The sequence below is a fragment of the Biomphalaria glabrata genome, chromosome 6 (genome assembly GCF_947242115.1).
Source record: "Biomphalaria glabrata chromosome 6, xgBioGlab47.1, whole genome shotgun sequence".
Lineage (NCBI taxonomy): Eukaryota > Metazoa > Mollusca > Gastropoda > Planorbidae > Biomphalaria > Biomphalaria glabrata.
This window is the reverse complement of record NC_074716.1, coordinates 37,370,742-37,394,679: the sequence shown is the minus strand read 5'-3', so window position 1 is coordinate 37,394,679 and position 23,938 is coordinate 37,370,742. Positions and strand designations below refer to the sequence as shown.

Genomic DNA, 23,938 nt, shown 5'->3' with positions numbered 1-23,938 from the left:
GCCCTGGATGCTACGCCACTTTTTTCCAACCAACAATAGGCTACTTAAATGTTCAAATATTACTAATTTTTTAACTTTGAAACAAAACAATATAGTATACTCGTTGAGCAAAATACATAATTCAACTCTAACTCTGAATTTTTTAACATATTGCCTATCAGAATATTTTTCAATTTTCATAAAACATTTTAGAATTATAGAGAATGCTTTCATTAGTCTCTTCATCATCAGAATCGAACTATAAAATAGAATAAAACTGTAGACAAAAGTTTCAAAACTTATAGAGATATTTAAAATGTTGTACTTTTAAAATATATGCGATTTGTATAGATATAATCTTTTGGACACAACTAATTTCTGTAGGTGTTCGCGGACCTCATAAAATTCTCTCGAGTACCACATGTAGCTTGGGGACGTAAATTGCCCACCCCTTGTATAGATAGTTGTTTCTTTTTAAGACAGGTTAATATTATCCTTCCTGACAAATTATTTCCTTTTTTTTTTTGCTCTTGTTGTCACGTATCGTGTGCCACACATTTCACATACAACTACAGAAGCTTTTCCAAATACAACTAGGTTAATAGGTCATGGGCAACTCAATTGACCAGTAGATCTTATTTCTCTAATACAAAGTCTACTTTCGATAATTATAGTCTTAACATTGATCTCTTCAAGTACAATGTCATTTATTCGATATAGGTTTTAACTTGTAACTATTTTAATATGCAGGGACGAACTTTGTAAATTTATTTTATCTTTAATTTTTATCTCCGAGATAGACAACAGAATGATTTCCTGTTCATATTGTTGCAGTAAAAATATCGTGACAGTTTAAATAAAAGTCAATTAGTGAATCTACATTACCCCATGCGGAATCATAGATAGTATTTGTCGTCGTGATGCAATTGAAAAGCTACTTGGTTAATAATTGTTTTTTTAGTCCATGGTTTTGGAGATGATATTTTCGTGAAAATGTATCTCAACCATCATTAGCGGATTCAAAACTTTGAAGTGGGGGTGGGAGAGATTTTTTTCAAACCCTAACCCTAACGCCCAGTAAACTTTAACCCTATGCATAAGCGCGCGTACAGCATATATATATATATATATATATATATATATATATTATATTTATATATTTATATATATATTTGTTTTTTAAAAAGCAGTGTTTCTCAACATTTGGCGAAAAAAAAAAGAGGAAGAAAAAAAAACTGACATGTTGAGGTCTTTCACTTGACAGCTAAGGGGTCTGGGGGAGCGCTGTAAGCTCTCCCAGTGGGGTCCGGGGCGAAGCCCCGTTGCCAAAAGCGTTTTTTTTTTTGGCATTCTTCATAGCAGAAACGCATTCTCCTGACATCTACAGTTCATTGTTCATCCTATTCAAAAAGGACCTTTGGAAAATGTTTCACTTGAAAAATATTCTAATATGAATTTACTGGCCCTTACTACATTGCAAATACAACCGATTTGTTCCTTGCAAAGATAAGATAACCCACATATTTAGATTAAGACTTTCAGAATCGCCGAAGAAAAAAAAAAATATTCAAAAAATAATATATTTTTTAAAAAAGCTCATTTGTAAGTGATACATTTTATTCAGTAGACATGTTTTGTAACTTTGTTTTGTTACAAAACTATAATTTAAAACTCTAAACAAAAATTTCGGAAGTGGAAGGGGAAATTAAGTGGACCACTTAGATTCTACTCATATTTTGTTGTATGTTTAGGATTGGATTATATATTTGAGTTATTGTCTAAAATTGTGTTATACAACAGAAAAATATCAGTATGAGTAAAGGTTGTAAAAAGATGACTAGGAAAATAATAATTGGGTTCAGAACTTATCTCAATTGTTACTCTTATAATGAAAAATTGCGTATTAATTCTAAATTTTCTAAAACAAAGTTTTTCTTAAAATAACTAAGATAAATTCGTGTGTAATAAACATAAACTCTGTCCCATGTTTGACTATTCTGTAATAAAACGTCATGTTTTCGTCTGGAAAGGGGATAGGGCGGTAGAGTGAAAACGTTAATCCTCCCCCCTTTTTTTTGGGGGGGGGGGTGATCGGCCGAGTTGGATCCGCCCCTGGATCCGCCAGTGATCTCAACAAAACAATGTCAAAGTTGAAGATGTTACGGAGACATCACAGAAAGAGTTTATTGAACTCATTCATAGCGACGCTAAGCAAGGTTTTCCCAGCATGTCACTTATCAAAACTAAATACACAAGTAATTACTCCAAAGTATTACTTTTTCAAAAACAGTCCCGAGAATTCCTAATCTTGTGTAACAGTAAAAAGCTTGACCTTCGCATTGACGAAATATATAAAACAAAATATTATTTAAAAAAAAAAAACCAAATACTTACATTAGAAATGTAATTTATAAAATTTGCAAAAGTAAAGTTATTTATGCTTGTGACAGGTGGGGAAATGTGATGTGTGTTTGGCGCGTTTAATGTCTAGGGGATGATTATTTTTAAAGCTATCACACACCAACCTATCAGCATATGAATCGGGAGCAGACACGCAACGAGACAAGCAATGAAAGATAGATACAAAAGTTAAAAATAAAAGAATATTTATTTACATAAATATACATATAAGAAAGAAAAAAGGGGGGGGGGTTTGCATCTATCTCTAGTGAGTACTAGATTTAATCATCACTTGTGCATTTAATAAGAGAGTATGTCACTTTGTCCTCTGACTTAGCTGGTTGTCCTGTTGATGTCGCAGCTGGCTGTGTCCTGGTTTGAGGTTCTGCAGCTGGAGGTGGCGCTCTATCGGATAGAGGGACGCCGGTGATATAGTTCTTGTGGAGTCTCAATCCCCAAAATCTAATATCTGTAGTGGGCACAGTAGGGCGGGTGGCCGGCTACCGTGGGCACAAGGTTACTGCGGGCAGAGCGGATCTGCCGTGGGCAGCGTAGTTGACAGGATATTTCCAGTGAGTTGCAGAGGGTTGGCGTAGCTATGACGTCTCACACAGATCTGAATCTATAGGGACGTCGCACCTAATAGCTTGACAGGTGGGCTGTCGAATAGGCGGGCAATGCCGATAGCGCCAAGTTGAGTAGATCTCAGTAGGCAAGTGCAGTGCTGAATAGCACTAAGCACAAATGCAGGTAAATAGATCGTTGATCCAATAAATAAATAGGCAGGTCTCAGTAGGAAAGTGCAGTGCTGAATAGCACTCAGCACATAAATAGGCAATAGGTGATTCTTGATAGCGAATAGGCAGACACCTGAGGGAGGCTGCGGATAAATAAAGACAAGTTAGGACATGTCTCTCATGCATCTTATCGATGCCCTCGACTGAGGTGCATTCGTCAGATTGGTGAAATTGCTTTAGAGCACAAAAGGGGAGATGATGACAAATGGGATTTGGAAAAATAGATGGCAGATAGTAGCAATATAAAAATGTACATAAAAGGGAAAGTAATAATATAAAATGTACATAGAAGGGAAAATAATAATCTCAAATAAACAACACAGGTGGATAGAGAAAGAAAAGGGGGGGGGGGTTGAATTGGGCGGTGGTCAGCGACCCTGACGGTATGTTTACATATGACCGTCGATCGAGAACAATGGAGCGCGCTTGAATGGAGAGGGTGTCCGTTCAAGCGGCGCAACTCTCATTAGAGTAAAATGAGTAAAGGGGAGATAATTCATAACTCTTTTCTAGACGCAGTATTAGTGCGCTAGTAAAATTATCAAGGCGGTCAACCGAGATAAAGGAAATAAAATAAGATGTACAAATATACATGGTTGCATCAACGATCAATTGAGCAACATAGCATTAATAGATTAATGCAATTCATAAATACATACATAGGACATGTTTATGTTCTCTACTTACGCCAGTGAGAAATACACAATGCACTAATTAAATATAAATGAAATAAGCAAAATACACATGATAATATCCAGTGGAAATAGCACAAAAGTAATTAAGATGGAACTTGTGATTAAGTTCGGCTTACCACCAGGTATTCCTCTAGGAGAAAGAATGTATGAAGTAGTCCAGACTCGATTGCTCAGCGATAGAATGAGAATGAAAGAGAGTCTGATTTGATTTGGATCTACTTTATATAGGCCTGGAAAAGGCGGGCGGAAACAGGAAATGTCCTAGGCTAAGAATTATCTTACACGTGGGTGAATTAGACTTGAGATGGGAGTCGCACATTTGAAAGGTCAATGGGCGTGCTGGTCCGCGTGATCTCCTAGATCAAAGAGAGACGTGAGATAAAGGGGTGGGGGGGGGGGAGCGTGACATGCATTCCACACAAGGTGGTGTCAACTGCGGATGTCAGACATCCGGCGGGTAAGATAAAAGAGATTGTGTGTTTACCTTTCCCCGATCAAGGGCAGATAAATGAAAGGACACGCCTTAGCTATCTCCTAGGTGGTCAACTAAGTCTAGCCTGGAGCGGAAAGGGTGGTGCGGGTGGAGAATTTAGGGGTAGGATGGGGAAATAATTAAAATAAAATAAATAAATAAGGAAAAATAATAATTAATAAATTTGAGTGACTCTGGCAGCGAGTTTTTGACTTGTCACAATGCTAATGGACGAAAATAATTTTACCGTTTCCTCCAGGGTGCCTCGTTGTGGTTGGATAGCGTAGCCTTTGGCGTATGCATCATCAGAGCTCCTCATTGTTTACATCCCCATTGTCTAGCAGGCTCCATGACATTATCCCGCTTACTTCAAATCAAATTCAAATTGTCTGAATATTTAAAAGTACATTGTAATCAAATAATTGATTAAACAATCTTACTCTTGTAAAATCATGAACACAAAAATAAGTGCTGCCAATGACCAGGTCAACTAAACTCCTGCTTTGTAGCAAGCTACTAAATAATGCTCGTGTAGCCTCTTTGATGACTTGTATTGAACCAGCCCACATCCTTCCCTTTTTGTTAATACAAATGTAGGAATGTGTTGGTAAGTGGATGTGAATGTGAGTTGAGGTGCTTTTTCTGGTAGGAAAGGTATTCACGACAAGTCAATCAAAGGTATTCACGACAAGACAATCAAAGGTATTCACGACAAGACAATCAAAGGTATTCACGACAAGAAAATGTCCACAGATTTATTTTTTTCTTATCAGATCCAAGCGATCGAGACGAGTTCTATTATGGAAAGTTTCCAGATCACTTTCAGTGGGGCGTAGCCACAGCGGCGTATCAAATAGAGGGTGCCTGGAACGAGGATGGTAAGTCATTTCTTCTGATAATTAATTAAACAATAATACATAAAACTCTTGTGCTTTCACACAAACTTATAGATGGCCTCTTTGGATCTTTCTTTTAGACAGAAGGTCAAAAGATATGTATCGAGAGCTAAGAATATTAAAAAGTAAAATCACTTTACGAAACAGCGTTTAACAGCAGAAACTATTGATAATGAATGTTATTTTAATAATTGCTCCTATAAAGAATGAAGTGTTTCTTTGAGGTAATACAAAATCATGTCTAGAAACCAAAAACTTTGAACTACAAACTAATTAAGGCAATTCTTAATTTCTTATAAAATTAACATTTAATGCACGATTACCTGCGATCATTGACAACCATTGCACGACATTGACAGATCAGAGTCTGGTAATTTAAGTAGTATATACTAATCACTTTGACTAGAGTAACATCACTAAATTTATAAAGCCTTCAGGATAGAAGACTTAAAAGTAAAGTAGCAATTATACATAAAACACTAAACCATAATCTCCAAATACAAAAACAAAATTTAATAAAATACTCAGAAAGACACAAAGATATAAACATTCTTCTCGTTCCATATGCTAGGACAATTTTGTATAAAAGCTCCTTCTTCCCTAGCGCTATTAGAGCCTGAGCTATCCAGGAAAACCAGTGACTTGGCGGAGTTTAGGTCATTGGTTAATATGCATGACTAAATGCATGACGCGTAGCACGTAATCATCTTGTTTTTTTGAAGTAACGTCTGTATTATATAAGATAAGATAAGATAAGAATTATTTAAATTTTAACCTATTTTTAGATTATGTCGCCCCCCCCTTTTCTTTAGTATGTTGGCCGACATGGTGGGGGGGGGGGGGTGAGGGCGATTGCATCACTTCCTCCCAATGTCCTAAACTTTCGAGGGGAGGGGCGGTCAATTTTTTGTTTATAGAAATCACAGTTTGTTAATAGAGTTAGATATAGGATAAAAACTTCTTATTGATATTTTAACCAATCCTTATATTTTGTCGTTCCTCTTCTGCTATGTTGGGAGCGATTATATCCACTACCTTTCATGGAGTGAAGGGGGGCGGTCCATTTTTTAAGGAGAAATCATAGTTTGTGAACTATTCGGTCCTGTAGTTCGGCATTTAAAACAACTGACACCTGTCAGCTTTTCCCCTCCAATGCTGATGTCCCTTTTCAAAACCCACGTTGGCTTTTGGTCATACTTTGAGTTTCTTTGGCATTTTGTACACCAGAAACACCACAAAGCTTGCTAATGATAGCTATACACACTGTTGGCATGTGACATTGGAAAAAACAGAATGCTATAGTCCAAGCACTATTGCCGTTTTTAGTTCAAATAATGTTCTAGAAGCTTGACCGCAGAAGTATTGACCAGTGGATTTCAGTCACAGTCTGTGTTTAGCTAAAAATTCATTCTAAAGGATTGAGCACATTCTCATTTCTGTTCACCTTATGTTCCATTCATGTTCATATCTCTCTCAATATTCTGTCACCAGGTAAAGGTCCAAGTATCTGGGATACTTTCGCTCACAATGGCAAACTAGCTAATGGACAGACTGGCGACGTAGCTTGTGACAGTTATCACTTGTACAAAGTAGATGTCCAGATGCTCGGTGACCTTGGGGTCAGAATAATTATTCAATTTATTTAATAGTTTAATAATAATAATTGTTTATTTTGTATCCTAGTCCGTCTACAGTTGACTGTCCATTATATTAAAAAAGGGGCGTGTCAAATTAAAGGAAAAGGTGAGCGAAAGTTCCGATACCGAACTTACTCAAGTGGTGAAATCTTGGGTGGAATGTATTACTTGTGATTGTATTTGACATAAGCGGAGGGGGCGGCGGTGCTCGATATAAGAACTTAATAAGAAGATAGTATATAGCATAAATAATTTATACTAGTGACTTTTTAAAACATAAAGTATGTGTAATCAAATAACAAATACAAGGAAAACAGTTATATTGGCTTTATCCTACAAGATTAGGCTACAGTCAACAGTGAACGAATACATGCACGTCTCACATTGTTGAAGTACTATAAACACACACACACTGTACATGACCTTCTGACACGCTACACGCAGTTACACTTGGTAATGAGTTACGACGGTTCCACGACTATTCGTTCACTGACATTTCGTTCACCGACAAATCGTTCACGACTTTTCGTTCACGCGACTATTCGTTCACCAGACATTTCGTTCACCCGACAATTCGTTCACGCGACATATCGCTCACGGACAATTCGCTCACAGACAACTTGTTCACCGACAACTTGTTCACCGACAGTTGGTTCACGACAAATCGTTCACGCGAGAAATCGATCACGCGACTATTCGTTCACGGCACGGACAAATTGTTCACAGACAAATCGTTCACTGGATAGTAACATATTGTTAATATTATATATTTTCGTTGAGTGTTTAATTTATTTACATTAAAACTTTTGTAGCTATTATTTCCAAAAACAAAAAAAATTCTAGAGATCAGGTCAAATCCGAGTTTATTTAATTTCGTTGTTGTTGTTGTTGATATTTTGTTAATGAGGACAGTAGGTGATAAAAATTATACTTAAAATTAAAAAAAAATAAAAAAAGAGATCTTACAAGCTAGCTGAAAAATCTAAACGGGCCCTCACTTTACTATAAGTATTAGGTAACATTTTTACTTTCACCTTTAATATACCTTTACACCCCCCTCTTTTTTTTTTCATCTACCGGGAATCTACCCATTCATCTGGATACTCTAGTTACCACTTAGTTGAGTGCTAGACAGACTGGCTCCTCTGGAAGTAATAAAACTTTATTGGACATTGTCTATACCCATGTTCAATCTGTTAACATTGAAAATATCTACTAGACAATAGTATAGTACTTTCCATCAAGTTTAAAAGAAGTTTTATTTTATTTTTATTTTAGTTAACTTGTTTCTAAATGTGACCACCCATTGGTAGACTAATTTGATTGCTTGGACTTCAATAACAAATTTATTGAAACAATTTTATTTTGTTGTATTGCGATAAATTATAATTTTTTGATAGGGAACCAAAATATTTCCTAGTGTTGTACATGTAATTAGTTTTTTTTTTCTTAGGTGTCTTAATTGATAAGTATTAACCTTAGATCTGTATCTAGTATGTGACGTTCAGAGTTGAACAGTGAAACCATATATAGTACCAAATCTAGTACCATTGTTAAAAATCTAAATTATCTCTCGTAAAAACACTGAAAGGATTGTGGAAAAAATACTAGTGTGTCTGAGCTAGCCAGGAAAACCATGACTTGGCAGAATGCATGACGCGTAGGACGTAATCATCTTCTTTTTTGAAGAAACGTCTGTATTATATAAGATAAGATTTGTTTTTGTTAATAAGATATCAATAAAATGGGTATGTTAATTAAACATGGACCGCTATTAAGAAGATAAGCAAATATGGGTAGGTCGAACAAGACTACATGATGGACATGAGTGTAAAAGAAGACCTACATGTTGAAAGTAAAAATGTTACCTATAATAAAGTGAGGTCCCATTTAAATGTTTCAGATTGCTGTAAGATCTCTTTTTTCTTTTCAGTATAATTTTTTATCACATACTGTCCTCGTTAACAAAATATTAACAACAAACAAACAAAAATTTACAAAGAATTTCGGATCAGGCCCGATCTCTAGCAATTTTTTGTTTTTGGAAATATCCAGTGAACGATTTGTCTGTGAACAATTTGTCTGTGAACGAATTGTTAGTGAACGATTTGTCGCGTGAACAATTTGTCGTGAACCAACTGTCGGTGAACAAGTTGTCTGTGAGCGAATAGTCCGTGAGCGATATGTCGCGTGAACGAATTGTCGGGAGAACGAAATGTCTGGTGAACGAATAGTCGCGTGAACGAAAAGTCGTGAACGATTTGTCGGTGAACGAAATGTCAGTGAACGAATTGTCGTGTCCCCAGTTACGACAACCCAAGATAATATACAGGTGTGTTCAAATATTTCTAAGTAGCATGTAGAGATACTATCACTACCCACCGGCTACTCCCGTTGTTTTGTTCCCCCAGGATTGATTGTGTTTATAATGGACTGGACATTTTTTTTTTTTATATATTTCCTGTCAACGGGCCACAAACTCCTCTTCACGTACGTTGGAATGACATTGAACGTCCCGCTCTCTTTCTCTCTCCGGAACATTTGTTCATTTTTAACCTGCGCAAAGTTATTACTCCGACATAGACGTTTGAGCTGATGTGAAAAGACCTCTTTATAACGCCCAACCCCGACACACGCAAACGCACATATACTTTTGGACCGTGAATCCTAGTATCCCTTTCACTTATACACTCCTTCCCCCCCCCCATCTACAACAAAAAAGAGGTCCTACTTCAAATCTGTGACTTTTCTCTTGGTGTCTTCCCCCCTCCACCCCCCCCCCCACACACACACACACTATTACTTTGGACTTATTTATTTACTGATTTTATATACACTGAAAATGTGTATCTCAATACTTTGTTGAATGTTCTAATGCTCATTACAAAGCTTATAGCAACTCACTCTGTCTGTCTAATAAAAAGTTTGTACACGTTATTTTCTCCAACACCCAATCTCGGATCAAGCTGAAGTTTTGCACAATTATTTCTTTTACCTGAAATCTTTTACCAAGAATCAATTTAAAAAAAATAACCAATCATAAAATTAAATTAAGCAATTAATTATTGTGTTCAATATCGAACAAGGGAAAAAATTGTACATGTGGTGGTATAAGCTGAAATAGTCTCCTTTATAGGTCGCCGCTTTAAAGTTTGAAACTTACAATAGATAACCTTATATTTTCTATTTTCATAAGCACTTCACTAGCACAGTGGTTAGTAGGTCACGGCTTGAGGACGCTTAAGTCCTGAGTTCAAATTCAGGTCGTACAATTTAAAAAAAAACAAATATATATTTAAAAAGCTATTAGGGTCACATTCACATAGAACTCCCTTTTTTCTCTCCCCTCTGTTTCCCAACTGGTCCAGACAAGTGATAGGATCATAGCGTGTTGAGACAAGTGATAGGATCATAGCGTACTGAGACAAGTGATAGGATCATAGCGTGTTGAGACAAGTGATAGGATCATAGAGTACTGAGACAAGTGATAGGATCATAGCGTGTTGAGACAAGTGATAGGATCATAGCGTGTTGAGACAAGTGATAGGATCATAGAGTACTGAGACAAGTGATAGGATCATAGCGTGTTGAGACAAGTGATAGGACCATAGCGTACTGAGACAAGTGATAGGATCATAGCGTGTTGAGACAAATGATAGGATCATAGCGTACTGAGACAAGTGATAGGATCATAGAGTACTGAGACAAGTGATAGGATCATAGCGTACTGAGACAAGTGATAGGATCATAGCGTACTGAGACAAGTGATAGGATCATAGTGTACTGAGACAAGTGATAGGATCATAGAGTACTGAGACAAGTGATAGGATCATAGCGTACTGAGACAAGTGATAGGATCATAGCGTACTGAGACAAGTGATAGGATCATAGCGTACTGAGACAAGTGATAGGATCATAGATCTTTCTAAAAGCTCATTTAATGCTATTACAGGTTAATATCTACAGATTTTCAATAGCATGGAGCCGTGTTATGCCTGATGGCACAGTCAGAAGTTTGAATCAAAAGGGAGTAGACTACTACAATAATCTTATTGATGCCTTGCTGGCTAAAAAGTTAGTGCATTGAAGAGAAATGTTTTTGATATAATTTATGTAGCAATTCAAATTATGATATTTAAATGTTGAGTAGATAAAACAGTTTGTGTTTGAAATAAGATTCCTAATTTTTTAATAGTTTTATCTCATTATGCTTATCACGAATCATTCTGTGACCTCATTCTACTTCGTTGTAGAAAAAGGTCAGGTCAAAAGAAATGTCAATGTGTAAACACGTGTTAATTATAATTAACCAATCAGAGAAAGTAGACCCGGAGGCTGAGTGGTTGTGACAAGTCGGATTAAAGTATTGGCCGTTTTGGGTGTCTAGGGGATTTTTATGGTTTGAGAATCCTTACTTGCACATATAAACTACAAGCACAGCGTTATAATGCAGGCAACAAATACTATATTTAGATGTAAAATTATGTACAGTTTATTATACAAAGGATAATGAAAGGTGAAATGCTGTACAGTTGCTAGTATGGGATCTAGCGTATTTACATATATAGGACTATCATCATCAGATATTAGAACCAAGTGGTCTGAGTGTCATTAGGCTGGTTGCTTAGCTTTTGGTCCGGTGCTGCACTGGTGAGACTGGTGTGGCTGATACTGATGCTGTCTGCTGGTGGGCTGGCGTAGTGGATCCAGGCTCCGTGTGCAGTCCAACTTGTATGGTTGCAGAGCTAAGCTGCGTCTACCAATCAGTTAAGCCAGTGACGAGTCTGTGGCTAGCGTTGTTACTTGGACTCTTGAAGGATGAGTAGGTCTGATGTCTACAGATCTGGTGCCAGCAAATCTGCTATCAGCTTTAGGTTGCTAAGATTTCAGGCGGATGTAGCCTATAGATAAAAGCACCAATCCAAAGTGAAATAAGGGAATGAAAATAGTCTAGAGCTCAAGCAAGAGTTAGATGTGCTCCCTGTGGGCTCTCCAGCGTGAATGAGATCGGACGATGAAGTTTGTCCATATACAAGTGGATAGAAAAGGGGGGGGGGGTGAGTGGCGGGAGATAGGTGCAAAGGTGGTCTAGACTATTTGACGTCTTTGACAAAAGGGGTCCACGCTTGACCGTGACGAGAGTTTCCGGGAGATAGACATTGCGCGAGGGCGCGAGTTGAAAGCCCAGGAAATCAGCCCAGGTGGTCAGGTGGATTATGAAGGGGAGATTATCAGAGCTGGGTACATCAATGGAGATTATACCTTGATAAAGGCTAGTGCCAGACGAACAGCGTTGCCCGAGGCGTTGAGTTGAATGGGCACTTTGAAGTGACCAGCCGCTCCCAACAAGGGGGGGGGGGTCAACGGATGTTTGCCAAGATAGGAAAAGGGGAGCGTACTCTTGTCAAGAGTCTAGTGTGGCACGTGTCAAGGTGGGATAGTTAAATGTGACATCGCTGCCAAAGGGGGTGGGGTTGGATTGGAGGGGTGGTGGCTGTGTTTTTAGCGCTTGATTGGCTAAATTAATAAAATTGATGATTAATAGCGAGTAAATAAATTAATTAAATGCTTAGACCTGAGTGATATCTTGAGTGAGCTAAAACGGTTCGTCACAACCCTCCCTGCGTAAGATAGGTCTTTGTTAAAAGATCTATAAAGTGCTAACGTTGATATCACTCAAGTTTCGTCTACTGTCGGTCGTAGCATTTAAGAAAATTTTCCCAGTAGTTAAGAGGTTGCCAAGGTCCAGAGGGGTGTCCGTCCTAAGGGTCCGCTGTCGCCTATGTTCTGTCCGCAGGCGGATTGCCACGTGGAAGGGGCAATTCTGGAAACCTGGGGAAATAGGCCGGGTAGATAGGACTGGGTACATTTCCTTCTTGGGGCAGACCAGTAAGTGGGATGGACGTTATGGCGGAGGGCCCAATGCGCGTATGTTGGACGGGGCTTATCTCTAAAGCCATAGTGAGGCGTTTCTTCGTGAGTGCGATTGATCGGCTTACCTCTAATTTTCCAGACACGGTCAATGTCAGGGAAGATCGGCCTTAAAGTGTGGGTGGAGCCGTGATGAGGCCCACTTTCACGAGAGTGAAAGTTCACTTTCCTCTGTGACTTCCTGGCAGGATCAGTGCCAGGGATGAGTGGTTTGATAGCTGAAGAGCGGGAGTTAAACGGACCTTCACGAGTGTAGTTATTACGCTTACCTCGTGATTTCCCGGCAGTGTCAGTGCCAGGGTGGCGCGGCTTGAGCTTGGCTGAGGAGCCAGTAAAGGATTTGTTAGAGTGGCGACCAGGGCTTCCAACCGGCTGGTTGCTGCCACCTTTCTGCTTTGTCGTTCTACCGACGGGCAGAGAGAAGTATGGTTTATTGACCACTCCTAGAGGTATGTACCTGGAGCCTAGAACAAAGTCGTATACTGGCGAGTCCATGACTACTGCATCAATGGTGCCATGTACATACTTGCATTCTACGTGGACCCGAGCGATAGGATACACCTTCGGAGGAATGCCACGGTCTAGAGATTGAACCGTCACTGATCCACCAGTGAGATCCGATGGGTCGACCAGTGCTTTGCTGATGACAGAGCTCACCTCACATCCGGAATCGAATAGTGCCTGGACAGGAGATCCGTTAATCAGAATAATCTCTACCCCAGGGGGTGATATGATGGGGTGAGGCGGTATCGGTTGGGTAAGGCCACAAGCAGTGGGTTCAGGGGCCACGGTCAGCGCTGATATGACGTAATAGTCCTCCTCTTCCTCATCAAGAGGCGATGGCTGATTATGCAAAGAGGGTTCAGGGAGCTCAGTCATGGCTGACACAGTACGTGGGGCCTGCTGCTGTCGATTGGGCCTGTGATCACTCGTGCTGTTCCAGTCACGGTGACGGTTATTGGTCTGGCCATGTCGAGGCGGGTGGCTTCGTCTGTCGTAGCTAGTAGGCGTGGCTGGTCGTTGGATTGGTGCTTTTTGGTGATGAGGTTTAGTAAAAGGAGCGGGTTGGCTAGAAGGAGCGTGTTTGTTGGAAGAAGTGGGCTGGTCCTCTGGTTTGTCCGAGGCTGAGGTCTTGCTTTTGATGTCCTTAACGTCTTTGCGGGCAGTCGCGTACCGGTCTGCAGCTGAAGCTATGTCGGCTGGTGTAGCGGCTTGCTGCTCCCTTACAAAGATTTTGACATCGTTAGGCATGCACTCCAGCAACTGCTCTGCGAGTATGAGGCTCACTAGGCCGTCCAAAGTCTCTGGCAGTTCGCTAAGAGTGTGCCACCTCTTCAGGTATTTGTCCAACCTGTCGCAGAGATTACCGTAGGTCTCTCGGCGCTCTAGGCGGGATGTCCTGAATTTCTTTTGGTACGACTCGGCAGTCAGCTCGAATTGGACGAGTAGCGCCTGTTTGAGGGCTGCGTAGTCTTCTCGCTGGCCGGAGGGGAGTTTAGAGTATACTTCATAGGCTTTGCCTCGGAGGCATTGTGATAGCCGGAAGCACCATTTCTCCTCTGGCAGACCGTAGTAGCTCGCAACTTCTTCGAAACGGACAAGATAAACTTCGATGTTCTCTGTCTTGTCGTCGAAGTGCTCCATTGGCATGTGGGGTAGGCCGTTTGAGGAACTTTGCTGGGAGGCAGGGCTAGCCGGGCGAGATCCGGAGGAAGCTTGACTGGCGGTTCCGTTCTCTTTCTCCGCGGTTATCCTTTCTCTCTCAGTTATTTGTTTTTCTTTTTCCCTTTCTCGCTCCGTGATTTCCTTTTCTTTAGCTATAGCTATAGCTATTTCAGCTTCCTTTTTTTCCTTCTCTTTGTATAAACTACAAGCACAGCGTTATAATGCAGGCAACAAATACTATATTTAGATGTAAAATTATGTACAGTTTATTATACAAAGGATAATGAAAGGTGAAATGCTGTACAGTTGCTAGTATGGGATCTAGCGTATTTACATATATAGGACTATCATCATCAGATATTAGAACCAAGTGGTCTGAGTGTCATTAGGCTGGTTGCTTAGCTTTTGGTCCGGTGCTGCACTGGTGAGACTGGTGTGGCTGATACTGATGCTGTCTGCTGGTGGGCTGGCGTAGTGGATCCAGGCTCCGTGTGCAGTCCAACTTGTATGGTTGCAGAGCTAAGCTGCGTCTACCAATCAGTTAAGCCAGTGACGAGTCTGTGGCTAGCGTTGTTACTTGGACTCTTGAAGGATGAGTAGGTCTGATGTCTACAGATCTGGTGCCAGCAAATCTGCTATCAGCTTTAGGTTGCTAAGATTTCAGGCGGATGTAGCCTATAGATAAAAGCACCAATCCAAAGTGAAATAAGGGAATGAAAATAGTCTAGAGCTCAAGCAAGAGTTAGATGTGCTCCCTGTGGGCTCTCCAGCGTGAATGAGATCGGACGATGAAGTTTGTCCATATACACGTGGATAGAAAAGGGGGGGGGTGAGTGGCGGGAGATAGGTGCAAAGGTGGTCTAGACTATTTGACGTCTTTGACAAAAGGGGTCCACGCTTGACCGTGACGAGAGTTTCCGGGAGATAGACATTGCGCGAGGGCGCGAGTTGAAAGCCCAGGAAATCAGCCCAGGTGGTCAGGTGGATTATGAAGGGGAGATTATCAGAGCTGGGTACATCAATGGAGATTATACCTTGATAAAGGCTAGTGCCAGACGAACAGCGTTGCCCGAGGCGTTGAGTTGAATGGGCACTTTGAAGTGACCAGCCGCTCCCAACAAGGGGGGGGGGGGTCAACGGATGTTTGCCAAGATAGGAAAAGGGGAGCGTACTCTTGTCAAGAGTCTAGTGTGGCACGTGTCAAGGTGGGATAGTTAAATGTGACATCGCTGCCAAAGGGGGTGGGGTTGGATTGGAGGGGTGGTGGCTGTGTTTTTAGCGCTTGATTGGCTAAATTAATAAAATTGATGATTAATAGCGAGTAAATAAATTAATTAAATGCTTAGACCTGAGTGATATCTTGAGTGAGCTAAAACGGTTCGTCACAGTGGTAAAGCTCTTGGCTTCCGAACCGGGGGGTTTCCGGTTTGAATCCTGGTGAAGACTGGGGGTTTGAATTTCGGGATCTTTCTGAGTCTACCCAGCTCTATTGGGTACCTGACATTAGTTGGGGAAAAGTAAAGGCAGTTGGTCGTTGTGCTGGTCACATGACATCCTCTCTCACGGTTGGCCACAGAAACGGATGACCTTTGCATCATCTGCCCAAGATATTTTTTAATCATAGAAAGAGGTCAGGAAAGAAGTCGCAAACGTCAGTTAAGAAGCTCATAGCTAATAGAAATATTTATAATTTAAAATAGAAGTTTCTGGGATTCTAGAAAAGGCGATTTAAAAAGGTATAAATTTGGGGAAAGTAAAGTTTAAATAAATACGACAGAAGAGCTCAGTTGTTCAGTTGTACTAGTAGGCCTAGGTTGAAGTGCTTATACCTTGTGGATTGAGTATTTCAGTGGTTTTGTAAGACTATCTGTCAAGTAGTTCTGTCGTGTGAATTACTGAATAAATGTTTGGAAGGAGCTCATGAAAAGAAAGAAAAAAAAAGTCTAAAAGTTTCTTTTGTATATTTTAGTTATTTCATATTATCCCGGCAAGAGATTCTGTTTGTGCCATTATGTATACACAAAGGAATAATTAAGCATTGAATTGTAAATACATTCACAATTATAAAATCGTCACAAATTAGGCACGAAATGTCCACAGTACTAACTTCACCTCCATGTCATTGATGCAACAACTTTTTAGCCTGAACTCCTCAATACAAACAGTTGATAGTGTAAGAAAAGTCAGATGCAGGGTTTAAACCTTGGATGAAGTGGTGAGACTAACTCCCATGTATTGATACAAATCTTTTTGATAGGTTTGCGTGTCATCGATCAGATTGAAGAGTGAACAAATCAATGACTTACTTAGAATGTGTCAGTACATATTTTGTGTGATCCTGTACATAGAAACATATGCCTCTCCTCCCCCGTCATCTGCAATGGTTTTATTTCTCTCAGTATAACTCCAATGATAACACTATATCACTGGGATTTGCCCCAAGCTCTAGAAGACAGAGGAGGCTGGAGGTCCGACTCAATAGTTAGTTGGTTTGAAGACTATGCAAGAGTTTGTTTCGAACAATTTGGTGACAGAGTAAGTCATTGTGACCTCTAGTAGGTACTTATAGTCAATTCTTTGACATTCTAGGTATCCGTTCTGTATATCAGCTTTTTAAATTATTTTTTCTCTTCTTTTCATCTTCTCTCTATTTAGTACCTTATAGTTCTCTCTATTTAGTACCTTATAGTTCTCTCTATTTAGTACCTTATAGTTCTCTCTATTTAGTACCTTATAGTTCTCTCTATTTAGTACCTTATAGTTCTCTCTATTTAGTACCTTATATTTCTCTCTATTTAGTACCTTATAGTTCTCTCTAGTACATCTCTTCATCCCCTTATCTTGATCTTTTTAAGACAAAAAGTCATTCTTAAATAAATATATTGTTCTAACTTCTGTTTGGAAAGGTCAAACACTGGATAACTTTCAATGAGGCTTTCGTCATCAGCTGGTTAGGTTACGGTATTGGAGTCTTCGCTCCAGGAGTCTACGATCCTGGAGCAGGAGTATATAAAGCGGCTCACAATATTATCCGGAGCCATAGTAGAGCATATCACATGTATAAATCAAACTTCAAAGGCAAATACGGGGGTAAGTAAATTTATTTTTAGAAGTTATCTATACGACATGTTACTGTTTGATATGACTTTTCAGTCACATATATGATCAATACAGTGGCGTGACCAATTTGGCTTGACCGTTTTGGCGCAGGTCATTTTCGCTCTAGAATTTCTGACAATATTATATAACATTTATAAAGACTTTTTATAATATTTTTTATAATAAATCTTTCATTATACTATAATGTAATGTATATATCTATATATGGCTCCCACCACCCTTCCAGATAAAAAAAAATTAATATTTCATAACTAAATATTGAGAACTCCATCCCCACCCCCTAAATTTACAAAAAAAAAAAATCGCACAGGATGACATTTATCAGTTTTCTTTTTTTTTTTTTTTAGTTGGAGACATCATTAAAAAAAATCGTTTTTAAGATACTGTTAAAACCCACACATACATTATACTAGTAGTGACATAATAATTACACAACAGACTTCAATCTACAAATTTAAAATACCTTTGAATGCAAACGTCTATATATATATATATATATATATATATATACCAAACATGGATATGTATCATTTGTGTGTAAGGCATAATAAAATGAACATATATAAATGCTGTTCAGAGTACACGCAAAAATGTCTTGCCCCGAAACCAAAACGCTTAACTTCGTTGGTAAAACAATAATATGTATGGCGTTCTATTTTCATTAAGCTTATATCAACTCACTCTGTCTGTCTGTCTGCTAAAATGTTTGCACACACATAATCTCGGGTCAAATTGAAATTTTGCACAATTATTTATGCACCTGACTATTGGTAATTAATTATTTTGTTTGGCATCGAACAAAGGAAAGAAATGGTACTTGACAGATGTGGTGGTATAAGTTGAATTAGTCCCCTTTATACTTTGTGGAGAGATTTAGGTCGTTGCTTAAAGTTTGAAATCTCTTTTCGAAAGCACTTCGCTTGCACAGTGGTTGGGATATTGACTTGAGTCCTCGAGTTTAATAAAATGCATTTAAGAAGTTATCATGGTAACCTTCACCCAAATACCACTTCTTTCTTCTCCCCACTTCCCAAATGGTCCAGACAAATGATAGGATCATAGCACAATGAGAAAGCTAAAAGCATGAAATTGCGCTAAACAAAAATAATTGGTCAAAGTATTTTTAATCGCAGATTCATTATTGTTAGTCTAGATTTATTACAAATTTAATTACATGAGTGATCCAAACTAATTAATAGAATTACATTTACTATAAGTTTTTTAGCGGCCCCCGAAAGGGGAATAGACGCAATAAGTTTTGTGTAGCCTGTCTGTCCGTCTGTCCATCCGTCCGTCCGTCCCGTTTAGATCTCAGAAACTAGAAGAGAAAATGAAAATCGGACATCATGATATTTTAGATCATTTAAAGCTCTGATGCAACGGCTACTTTTTTCTTTTATGAAAGTGAAAAATCTAATTTTTTTAATCAATTATGCAAGCAGTTTTTTCATAAAAATACACTATTTTTACAACTATTCACTATTTATAGTAACAAAAACTGGAGGCTTTTTTTTAGTAAGGGAGATAATTATTTGCCATATTTTTAACACATATATGCAAATGGTTTTAGATTTTTGATAAAAAAAATAATATTGTCTACAAGTTGTATTGCTAAGTTTATATGTAAAAGTTCTGTCATACTAAATACTACATTAAAAAAAAATTAAACTTTTTTTAAAGAGAAAAATCTATTTACTATGCAAATAAGTTGGACATAATTATAACAACAATTAATAAGTATTTGTGTGTATGTGTAGGTGTAGGTGCGTGTGAATATTCACTGAACATTCTAACATAGATTGCAAAAACACGTGCGCGATGTTAAGTAACCCTCGTCATATCTCTCGAGTTCAATAAAGACTAGGTCACTAGAGCATCACTGAGTTTAATGAAAGTAGAACCATCAAGAACTTAAGTTTCACTCCACCGATAATACATAAATTCTAACTCCCAATTTGTTATTTCTATACTGACCTACATTAAATATTCTAATTCTTAAAAGGTAGTGTTGGTATCACTCTAGACATAGAATGGAAGGAACCTTTAACAGATTCCGTTGATGACTCTTTGGCAGCAGACCGTGCTATTCAGTTCAAACTAGGCTGGTAAGTTGGAATAACAAACACAAAGTTGACACACACATACACAACACAATCAACCAAAATCTAGTTGTGAATTCAATCAAATGTTTGCTACTATTTGAACACATTCGCTAATTCAACTTAAGATTTTCGGATAGTTCAGAAAACAAAAATTTAACTGTTAGCTTAAGAAACTTTTTCCGTTACTTAGCAACTGGCTAGATGGTAAGGTTTAGTCTACGGTCTGTGATGAAAACTTAATTTGATTTTACGATGCACTAACATTTCAATGATATGGAAGGCAAGCGTAACTAAGATGTTAAATTTAGTACCAAACAATTGTTAAGAAATGTTTTATTATTCAACTACTTGATAGGCTTTTCTTCATTCCAAGAGTGACGCACAAGGAAAGAAGAGTTACCAGCATATGGTGTAACATTTTATCATCCACAGACACTGCAGTTAGAAATTCCGCTTCTTTTCAATTTTTTCACTATTTCACTTCAGGTTTGGTAACGCCATATTTGGTGGTTCCGGGGATTATCCAGAAGTTATGAAACAATATGTCGCCGAGAAGAGCAGACGACAAGGCTTCAATAGCAGCAGACTACCAGAGTTTACACAGGAGGAGAAATCACTTAATAAAGGCAAGCTAATGTGCTAAAGCAGTAGAAGTGGTCAATGAAAGACAAGCTAACGTGTTAAGGCAGTAGAAGTGATAATTGAAAGACAATCTAACGTGTTAAGGCAGTAGAATTGGTCATTGAAAGGCAAGCTAACGTGTTAAGGCAGTAGAATTGGTCAATGAAAGGCAAGCTAACGGGTTAAGGCAGTAGAAGTGGTCATTGAAAGGCAAGCCAACGTGTTAAGGCAGTAGAAGTGGTCATTAAAAGGCAAGCTAACGTGTTAAGGCAGTAGAAGTGGTCAATGAAAGACAAACTAACATGTTAAGGCAGTAGAAGTGGTCATTGAAAGGCAAGCTAATGTGTTAAAGCAGTAGAAGTGGTCATTGAAAGGCAAGCTAACGTGTTAAGGCAGTAGAAGTGGTCATTGAAAGACAAGCTAGTGTGTTAAAGCATTAGAAGTGCTCATTGAATAGTATTAACGTGAAGATAAAGCTTATTCTCGTTGTTATGGAGACGCGGTGTCTGAGTGATAAAAATATAATATTATGTAAAACAAAATGTACCTTACTCATTTCCGTTTCTTTTAAACATAAAATAGGAAGAAAACAAAACTTAACTTATTGGCACCAAAAAGAATAAATCTAGAGTATTTTTTTTTAATTTATTTTCGAGATAGAGAACTAGCAAGGAAAGATAACTTTGTTACACTGTCATCAAAAGGAATCAAATAGACGATGACAATAAAAGCAAATGGAACTTATTTAAGGGACACCAAATCAAATCAATGTAGTGTGACGAACGGAGCATTGGATTGGGGCCTTCGGAAAACACATTTTCTCCCCTCTAAGCGTGAGACTAATAAACTAAAGAAATGTTGTTGGTGTCCAATATCGTACAAATCGGTACAATGCGCGGATTCGAGGAGGACATATAGGCTAAAACTAACCAGAGGTGCTAGATATAGAATCCAAACGCTAACAAGTGTGTGGTGAAGGGTCGATCACTCGGGGGATGCTAAAACATTTAAGGATTGCTTTTAAATAAAAGTGTGTGTGTGTGTGTAGGTGTGGGTTACGATTGAAAAGCAGCATAGGTATATTAACTGGTGATTTGAGAAAGCAAATGTTTATGTTGTGGGCAGAAGGGCGCGGGGGGGGGGGGGGGTAGGAGATAAGTGAAAGTGGTACTGAAATCCACGGGTCAAAAGCATTTGTGATTGTGAGTTGCGGGGTATGAAGCGGATCGTTCCAAATCAAGTCTATCAGGGAACACAAGGACGCGCGGGGTGAAAAAAAACACAAAGAATTTTAGAGAGAGAGAGAGAGAGAGGCAAAGAGACAGAGGGAGAAGGAAAGAGAGAAAACAGACACAATAAAGCTAGATTGTTTAAATGTTGCCCGTTTATTTGGGATTTTAAAAAAAGGAGAGGATGTCCCAACCATAACAAATCAATGGGAGTAACCGGCGAGCTTATTATAAACTAAAATAATGGTTATGGTAGAAATCTTATGGTTTTGTTATCTACTTGATTCAAAGTCTGTATTCTCTTGTCTCTAGGTGCTTACGACTTCCTAGGTATGAATCACTATACCTCTACACTAGTATCTAATCAACCCAGACCTGACTCACAACCTAGCTACGAGCAGGACCAAGACATTAACACAATGGCGGACCCTTGTTGGCCGAGGTCAGTTTTCTAGAAATATTGAACACACAAAATAAGGTCGATACAATGTGAACTTACTACTTACTAACAAAACTAACGCATGAGAACAAAGGTTTAGGTGAGCAATACAAGTAGAAATGTAGGTTTTGATATGTTTCACATCAATCAAAAGTAATTATTACCTATTATAAAAGTGTTAATATAAGGACCTCGGCCTTGGTTGAAAACTAAAAAATTATTTTTAAAAATCTCACATATCAGAAGGCTCTTGTATTGATGGATAGTAACGCTTCCTGTCTTGAAGGGCTCAGTAGAGTATGCCACCAGTAGCAGCATTACAACTCAATATGACGGTCCACGGACATGATGCTTTAATTCACATCATACAGTTACCGTATGTCCATTGGAAGATTTTCAATATAAAGTGAAAGTGAAACTGAGTAATCTGCTCTTTGCTATTGTTTACATTTGGTTGTTAAGATCTGGTTTCAAGTCTTGAAACAATGAAACTATTGAAACACTATTAAAAAAAGAAAAAGATGTGAAAGCGCTATGGAGAAATGTGAAGCACTGCTAGAGTTAGTAGACATTTTACGTTATCTATCCAAGACTTTTTCAATTGACCATGTGGGACTTAAGTAGTCATGGTCCTGAACGCAATGGACCTTTTCGTGCCAGGGTTGCTACACCTTTGTCTACAGTGTCCGTCCTAGTTTGTAAGACACAAATTATTTTTCATTTTGTACAAAGCTTCTATCCACTCACTCTAGTAAAAAGTTTGTACACTTTCTTTCTCTCACACGCAATCTCACATCAAGCTGAAATTTTGCACAACTATTTCTTGTACCTGACAAAACAAGAATCAATTGAAAAAAAAAGCAATTAATTAACTATAGATAATTAACTATTTTGTTTGGTAATGAACAAGGAAAAGAAATTGTACGTGACTGGTCACTGATGTGGTAGTATAAGATGAATTAGTCCTCTTTATACTTTGTGTAGAAAATTAGGTCGGCGTTTAAAAGTTTGAAACTAACAATAGATCACTATAAATCCTATTTTAATAAGCACTTCGCTAGCACAGTGGTTAGCGTCTTAGAGGCGGAGGCTTGAGCCATCGAGCTCAAGCTCAAATCGTACAACTTTTTCTCTATCAATGCATCTAAAAAAAGCCATCGGTAACATTGACAAGTCCCTTTCCCACTCCCTTCTTTCCCAACTGGTCCAGACAAGTGATAGGAGCATAGAGCATTGAGAATGCTAAAATCAAAATTGAACTAAAGAAAACTATTTGTAAAAAATTTTCTAATCGCACAGATCTATTGTTTTTAGTCTAGATCTACTAAAAATGTAATTACTTGACTGCTCCAAACTAATTAATACAATTACAACTGATATAAGCTTTTAAAAAATATTGAACCATTTTTCTTCTACTTTTTGTTTGTTTGTTTTTGTTCTTACGTTGGTCTGACATTCTTAGAGTTTTAGGTGTAGATTTTAATTGACATTTTTTGAACACTTTTGTTGGCAATAAAATTGACTTTCAATGAAAGAATATTACACATCTTTAACATCCTTGTGGAACGTACTCCTATGTGCTGTTGAACTAGATAATGGTCCTCAATAAGTTGATTATGTAAGTTACCAAACTAGATAATGGTTCTCAATAAGTTGATCATGTAAGTTACCAAACTAGATAATGGTCCTCAATAAGTTGATCATGTAAGTTACCAAACTAGATAATGGTCCTCAATAAGTTGATCATGTAAGTTACCAAACTAGATAATGGTCCTCAATAAGTTGATCATGTAAGTTACCAAACTAGATAATGGTCCTCAATAAGTTGATCATGTAAGTTACCAAACTAGATAATGGTCCTCAATAAGTTGATCATGTAAGTTACCAAACTAGATAATGGTCCTCAATACGTTGATCATGTAAGTTACCAAACAGTTCAGAACTTAAAATGCTAG

The 23,938-nt window shown here is 38.3% G+C and overlaps 1 protein-coding gene across 2 annotated transcripts in view; it reads left to right on the top strand.

Annotated features, from left to right (window-relative positions):
- Positions 1 to 23,938, top strand: part of LOC106064950 (lactase/phlorizin hydrolase-like) — a 60,208-nt gene that overhangs the window by 32,802 nt on the left and 3,468 nt on the right. The window contains exons 10-17 of one of the 2 annotated variants that reach the window (XM_056031540.1): positions 5,117 to 5,221; positions 6,731 to 6,858; positions 10,829 to 10,950; positions 16,872 to 17,007; positions 17,379 to 17,562; positions 19,595 to 19,697; positions 20,181 to 20,320; positions 21,857 to 21,986. In XM_056031540.1, coding sequence (XP_055887515.1) covers positions 5,117 to 5,221; positions 6,731 to 6,858; positions 10,829 to 10,950; positions 16,872 to 17,007; positions 17,379 to 17,562; positions 19,595 to 19,697; positions 20,181 to 20,320; positions 21,857 to 21,986 — 1,048 coding nt within the window. The remainder of the gene's footprint in view (positions 1 to 5,116; positions 5,222 to 6,730; positions 6,859 to 10,828; positions 10,951 to 16,871; positions 17,008 to 17,378; positions 17,563 to 19,594; positions 19,698 to 20,180; positions 20,321 to 21,856; positions 21,987 to 23,938) is intronic. The other variant, XM_056031541.1, reaches the window with a different exon arrangement.